The 7,306-nt window shown below is 50.5% G+C and overlaps 1 protein-coding gene across 1 annotated transcript; it reads right to left on the bottom strand.

Annotated features, from left to right (window-relative positions):
- Nucleotides 1–1,151: 1,151 nt before the first annotated feature.
- Nucleotides 1,152–6,977, bottom strand: LOC149288753 (peroxisomal targeting signal 1 receptor-like). The gene is made up of 15 exons (XM_089491449.1): nucleotides 6,840–6,977; nucleotides 6,705–6,740; nucleotides 6,018–6,150; nucleotides 5,673–5,789; nucleotides 5,487–5,586; nucleotides 5,305–5,395; nucleotides 4,988–5,107; nucleotides 4,628–4,702; nucleotides 4,277–4,396; nucleotides 3,939–4,082; nucleotides 3,702–3,772; nucleotides 3,421–3,621; nucleotides 3,138–3,303; nucleotides 1,434–1,591; nucleotides 1,152–1,356 (listed from the first exon to the last, which is right to left on the bottom strand). Exons 1-15 carry the CDS (start codon nucleotides 6,975–6,977, stop codon nucleotides 1,152–1,154), a joined length of 1,875 nt encoding a protein of 624 aa, XP_089347575.1.
- Nucleotides 6,978–7,306: the final 329 nt, after the last annotated feature.

Raw genomic sequence — 7,306 nt, 5'->3', positions numbered from 1 at the left:
ATTATATACATTTTATTAATACAATATTATACAATAACATTTTACAGTACCCGATGTACCCTTCATACCACATTTTGGGCAAAGATTTCCCCTGTTGCACTTCACCCCCCCCCTTGATTGATTACTATAATCTCTAATAGATAGCTTATTGGTGGTAGCAGTGGGATCTCTTATTAAACAGCTCGAAGATACCAGTGCTATTATTTAATTGCCCCATTCCCTCATGTCAGTGATCATCAGGGGTTGTTTAGGAGCCCGAGAGGGAGCAAGACATCTGCTAAACACCAGGACATAGGATCTCCTCTCTGCACCTCAAGCCTCGATCACGTCTGTAGCCCCGGCACCTGCACTGTTAGGCAGCTGAGGGCCCAATGGCCCCTGACCACTGAGTCATTGGGCTTTTCCCCATTTGATACAGAAACAGACATTTAAGACTTCATGCAACTACAAAAAAAAAAAAAAATACATCGTTTTCCGAGCCCGAGTAGCTCACACGGACTCAGCTGTTCCAAAAATGGCCACCTTTGACGCAGTCCAGCTGCAGTACGCATCGCACAAGCATCAGCCAGAAACATTTCGCCCAACGGCTATAAAGAAATCTCTGTTGCTAGAACCGCAAGCGATCATCGCAAAGCTCAGTGACCTCTAGTAAGGCCCTGGACGCAGTTCAGGGGTCCCATTGACGGTGATTATGCCCGAAGACCCTATTTAAATTGTAATCGAGGCTCCAGATTAATCAATGACACGGAGATGAAGCTGGAACTACCCGCTGCCCGAGTGTCCAAGCGGAGGCCGTTCACAGAAGCACAGGGGAAAACAATCAGAACGATGGCCCAAAAGGCTAAAGAGGGACCTCTCCAGCGACAGCGCGTCGTACTAGCGGGATATTACACGGCTTCTTACGCAGAGATGAAAATTAAATAAAATTAAAGCTCTAATTAGAAACAGAAAAAGTATTTTTCCTTCCGTACCAGCCAACGAAGGGAGAGATTACATCCGCAAAGAGTCACCGAGCCGCACGGAGTACGGTGGAGATTTCCTTCTGATGCAGCTTCGGCCGCGGACCTCTGGATTTTTTAGCGCACTCCGGAACCGGCGCACTGCGGGCGACCCCCTAGCATGCACTCGCAGGACAGCGGGTCAGTCGGCGGTCACTGGCTGCTCGTCGGGTGGGGAGGAAAAGCCGCTTGGAGGGTGCCGAGATCGCGTGCGTCGGCCGCGGCGTACAGGTCACTCTGCCCGAGCATAGACAAGGCCATGCGCAGGGTGCTCCAGATATTGTCGGACATGGCATCTCCCGAGCCGCCGCTCTGCCGCTGCATGCTGAGGGCCTCCAGAAAGTGCTCCACGGCCTCCCTGTGCAGCGAAGGGAGAGGCGTCAGAGGGGAGCGAGGGTAGAAGGGGGGTACACACCTTGACCTGCACCCGCTTACCTGTGCGCCCCCAGGTTAATGCAGGCGATCCCCAGGTTGTATCGGGAGCGGATGAATCCGGGTTGTAGCTGCAGCGCCCGCCGATAAGCCTCCACGGCAGCCTCGCTGTCATTACCGTTGGCCAGCGTGGCACCCAGTTTATTCCACAGCAAGTAATCCTGGCGGGTGTGAATGAATATTTTATAATTCAGGAACATCGACAGATACAACGAACGGTAAAAAAAAAGGACATTTCTAGAAACAAAACTATTACTCTTTGTTCCGGTTTACTTCTTACCCCAACCACATCGTGAACGGTCTCTTTCTAAAACCACTCCCTGGTTGTCAAGTGGCCGCTCCTACTCTCATTGCCCTCAGCCTTGGCTAGTGCACTCTTAAAGGGGGTGTCTACCATCTAGTGCTATATACAATAATAACCCCCAGCGCTGTATACAGTAATATAACCCCCAGCGCTGTATACAGTAATATAACCCCCAGCGCTGTATACAGTAATATAACCCCCCAGAGCTGTATACAGTAATATAACCCCCCAGCGCTGTATACAGTAATATAACCCCCAGCGCTGTATACAGTAATATAACCCCCAGCGCTGTATACAGTAATATAACCCCCCCAGCGCTGTATACAGTAATATACCCCCCAGCGCTGTATACAGTAATATAACCCCCAGCGCTGTATACAGTAATATAACCCCCAGCGCTGTATACAGTAATATAACCCCCAGCGCTGTATACAGTAATATAACCCCCCAGCGCTGTATACAGTAATATAACCCCCAGCGCTGTATACAGTAATATAACCCCCCCAGCGCTGTATACAGTAATATACCCCCCAGCGCTGTATACAGTAATATAACCCCCAGCGCTGTATACAGTAATATAACCCCCCAGCGCTGTATACAGTAATATAACCCCCCAGCACTGTATACAGTAATATAACCCCCAGCACTGTATACAGTAATATAACCCCCAGCGCTGTATGCAGTAATATAACCCCCAGCGCTGTATACAGTAATATACCCCCCAGCGCTGTATACAGTAATATAACCCCCAGCGCTGTATACAGTAATATAACCCCCAGCGCTGTATACAGTAATATAACCCCCAGCGCTGTATACAGTAATATAACCCCCCAGCGCTGTATACAGTAATATAACCCCCAGCGCTGTATACAGTAATATAACCCCCCAGCGCTGTATACAGTAATATAACCCCCAGCGCTGTATACAGTAATATAACCCCCAGCGCTGTATACAGTAATATAACCCCCAGCCCTGTATACAGTAATATAACCCCCAGCGCTGTATACAGTAATATAACCCCCAGCGCTGTATACAGTAATATAACCCCCAGCGCTGTATACAGTAATATAACCCCCAGCGCTGTATACAGTAATAACCCTCTTTATCTCTAGATCTGGAGGCGTCGTTGCTGTCAGTCATGTGATATTTTGGGTGACTTTCCCGGCTCAAAAGTGGGTGGTTAAGACTGAGCCATTCTATTGTATGATAAGGAGTCAGGGGGTTTGTCTATTAGAACAGAGTGAGAATTGATACGCAGATACCGGAAAACATTATATTATGGAGAAAAAACTACAACTGGTTTGAAAAAGAAAACAGAGCAATGGTTTAGAAAACCTTGTTTTAATCCGATACCAGTGATGAGAAATAGCAGGGGTCCCCTTTAACCCCTAAACCCCACTCACATTGGGTCTCTGGCTCAGCGCGGCGGTGAAGCAGTCCACGGCTTTCTGATACTCCCCACTCAGGTTGAACAGCACGCCGAGTCCACACTGCACATCAGGATCCACGTTCGATGGGTCCAAGCGCACGGCTGCCAGAAAGAGTTCCCTCACTTCTGAAAACAAAGAGCTGGAGACGCAAGAACAATTACATAACCAAGAAGGGACCTCTGAGGTCTTAAAAGCTTATGGTCCAGGGTACAAGAACTCCCCGAGCCGAAGGGAAGTCTCCACCAACAATACTCACTCGGATAGCAGAGTCCCAAACGTGCGCGTCCTCGGAGCGTTTCCGCTGGCGATCTCGTCGGTCACCAGGTGGCTGTACTTTGGGTTATATCGCAGCCATTCACGTAGCGTCTCGCACGCCTGCTGCTGGAGACACTCGTTGGTGAAACTCACGGCCAGCGCCATCAGCGCGTTGCTATTATCCGGCTTTAGCTCCAGGCACCTACGGTGCGAGACAGACGTGAGACCCAGAGAGACGTCCAGAGACACGACGGCGATTTTGGCGACCGGAGGAGACCTCACCTGCGCAAAGCGCTGATGGCTGCCAGTTCTTGCTCGTTCTCTGCCTGCGTTGTGCCCAGATACTGCCAAGCCTGGGGGCGATAAACCGACAGAAACGTCAGGATATGTAAAGAAAACCAAAGAAAATACCCTAAATATATTGATGGCTCGGCCAAGACAGTTCATGCAAATTGGCCATCCCGTCCCATGATCCTTCAGTAAAGACTACATGGGACGTGATGAGACGCCGCCGTGTACCTCCATGTGCTGGGGGTTCCTCTGTACGGCCACTTCAAACATTCGGACCGCGCTGGGCAGGTCTCCTTCCCTCAGGCGCTTCAAACCTTCTTCAAACGGTTGTTGCTCTTCGGAAAACGGGTTGTCGGCTTCAAAAACGTACCCCTTACAACGCGGGTAAGAGAGAGAGAGCAACGGTCAGCGGGGGGGGGGCACAAGAATGAAGGGCAGCGGTGAAAGCCGCAGGGGGCGACGTGGGCATCAGAGTTAAAGTGGCACAAAGGACGGGTCAAGAGAAGAGCAAAAAAAAAAAGGACACAAACGGGATGAGAGAATAAGTTAGTGAGGTTGAGGGTCACCTTGTCATAAGATTTAGCAGACAGGTCCTGGAAGTCTGACAGCCACGGGTGGGCTTCTGCATCTCGTTTCGACATTTCCTCCCACTCCTCCTGCAGCTTGTCCCAAAAATCCACATCAGCCTGCATCAGAACCAAAAAAAACCCGTTGGCGACACCAACCAAGGAGACCTGATGGCCAACTCCACCGAAAGCAGCCATCATCTCATACCTACATCCATCAACTCATCCTTTTTACCCAACAACCATCTTAAGTCTTCAAATCCTTCCATAAAGCCACCTAAGGCCAGGTTGGGTGCAACCCACTCAGTCTCTACGAAATCCTGCCCTTGAGCCTCACTCGCACTCCCTTACCTCTACAGCGGCCTTGGCCGTTTCAAATTCTTTCTCCATAGGAGCAAACTGGTCGACCCACTGCTCCGCGAGCGCCTGTAAGGAAAACGAAACGGCGAGAGAGATGATTGACTACGCGTAGCAAACCGTAGACAGACGCTATATTGAAGTGCGTCCACAAGGGTAGCGAGACATCAAACGAAAGTGAAAGAAACATTCCAACGAGAGACAGCCTGTCAAAGAACAAGCGCATGGTGAGGGACTACTTGTAAAACAGAGTGTAAATAGCCCGCTGTGTAGACAATGCGAGAGTGCCGAGGGTAAGCAGCTGGAGATAGATGGAGGACGGTTTCGGGATTTAATCCCTACGTGGGTCACTACCTGTTCCTGTATAAACTGCTCAGACCACTGCTCTGCCTGAGGGACCGCCTGGGAGCGGGCGCTCGGAGTGTGCGTGAGAGTAAGTTCTCCGTCCCCTATCTTCCTCACAAACTGGAGAAACTGAGAGAGAAAGAGATCGAGACATGAAACGTGAGAGGAACAATCAGGGCACCTGGTCAGAAGGACAGAGCAAGACAGTAAGGGTCAAAAAAAGTAGTCATAGAGGGGGGCCAAACGAGAAGAGTAGGGGAGTTAGAGACAGGCGTCGTATATTCTCTAATCTGGGACCCCAAGCCCGGAATGCTCTCCCAGGATACCTGACTGTTGGCCAGTTTGGGGTCAGTTACTTGAGACAGGAGGGATTTGGCTTCTCTCTGTAGGTCATCTTCAGGCTGATACTCTTGAGACCTGCAGCAGATTAGAAAACAGAGCAAAAGAAATAAGGAGGGGGCGGAATAAATATAAGTTGATGGTCTTAAGAGTCCCGTCACTTTCTCACCATTTCTCGGCCATCGTGCCCTCGTTCTCCCCCAACCAGAGTTTTTCTTCCGACTGCTGGAGGTATTCTTCGGCCCAACGGGACGGGGAAGAGAGGGGGTCTGTGAGAGAGAAGTGAGCGAGTGTCACACGGGGGGGGGGGGGGGAGATGAAGCGAGAGGAGACAGACTTGTCAAGGTCTCCCCACCTGTCTGTTCGGTGAACTCTCTACTCCAATCCTCTTCTTCTACGGGATCAACAGCTTCAGGGCCAGCAAACTCCTCGGTCCAATTCTCCAAGAGAGCCAGATCGGCCACGTTGGGGGCTGGAATACAGAATACAATTAAGAGAAACCTCGTAAAGGGGGTGATAAACCGTTCGGTGGGAGACGGTCAGAGAACCACAAGGTACGTGGACAACCCACAGACGGCAAGAACACGCAGATAATGTCACCGACCAAATCTGAAAACCTTAGCCCCTGGCGCTACCTACTCGACCCCCCCCCCCGAACCTCCGTCCCCGGTGTCAAAAACTTTGTGGCGCTCTCTCTCACCTCGTAGAGGCTCGGGTCGGAAGCTGCTTTGCTCGATCTGTTGCATCTCTGCCAAAAGGCCGTCCATCTTAAAGGTGTGAGGAGCACGCGCATGAAGAGAGGGAGCGCGAGACTGCAGGAACTCGGACACGAGCTAGGAGACATAAAGACTCATGAGGACCAGAGGGACGGAGAATATCCAGAGCCAAGCGATCGCAGCTGCTGGAACGTACAGGGACATCTTCTAACCACCCAAACATGTCCTAAAGCCAGGTACCTACAGGAGACCTCCTGCCCAAGATTTTACTTATTACGATTCAATTCACCATAACCAGGGGACATCCCGGGGGGAGAAGACCTCCGACACAGAGGCTGGAGAAATGAGTAAAAACAGTGTGCGTCAGAATAACTACGGCCAGCGGGTTCATGCAGAAGGCACTTGGGTCTCCCACACAGACGTCACAGAAGATCTTGCTGTAGGGTCACCAAGCACATTATTTTTTGGGGGGGGGGGGGGTCAACTCGGCAAAGAACATACAAAATGTGAGTTTTGGGACTAAACACTGTAAAAGAAGAAATTTCAGTGTATGTTCCGTGTTTAGAATGTAGAACCCCGGGGAAGAGAACACGTGATCCGGGTCAGGACGTTACAGCAGGTCGTCCTGGGAACGTATAGAGAACGTATAGAAAACGCCATCTGCTGCTCACCTCGTCTTCTGTGGCTTCACCGAGAGGTTTTGAGACCTAAATGGACAGACGTAAAAGAATGAGAAATTAAAGCGCCGCCTGTTCTGTGGCGGAACGCGGCGGCGGGTGAGACACTATGAAGCAGAAGTCACTCACGGCGATGGCTCCTTGAGGCCACGTCCCAGGCTGCAGGCCCTCCTCGCGCAGACCCCTGTCCTGGGTGAAGTGACCGGTCAGTTTCATAAGTGGGTTGGTGCCACCACATTCTGTTTCCACTAATCCTCGCATCGCCATGGTTACTCTCTGCAAATAAAAATTACATGGAAAATTGGCAGCGATGTCCTGCACGTACTGGTTTGGGGTGCAATATACAGAAATGGTATTTATTCCAAACTAAGGATCAGACAAATTTTTTTACCGGTGGCTTATAAAAATGACACGTCAATACTGAGAGAAGTGGTAGATAAGTGGAACAGCCTCCCAGCAGAAGCGGTAGAGGCTAATACAGTGAGGGGATTTAAACATGCATGGGATAGACATACGGCTCCTGAATCTAAGACGAGACCAAGGACTGATTAAGGTTTAAGACTTTACAGCAAGAGAAACAGGGGCCGATCTGCCTG

The sequence above is a fragment of the Sceloporus occidentalis genome, unplaced genomic scaffold (genome assembly GCF_023333645.1).
Source record: "Sceloporus occidentalis isolate IW3139 unplaced genomic scaffold, rSceOcc1.0.p SCAF_50, whole genome shotgun sequence".
Lineage (NCBI taxonomy): Eukaryota > Metazoa > Chordata > Lepidosauria > Squamata > Phrynosomatidae > Sceloporus > Sceloporus occidentalis.
This window is presented reverse-complemented; position numbering and strand designations above follow the sequence as displayed.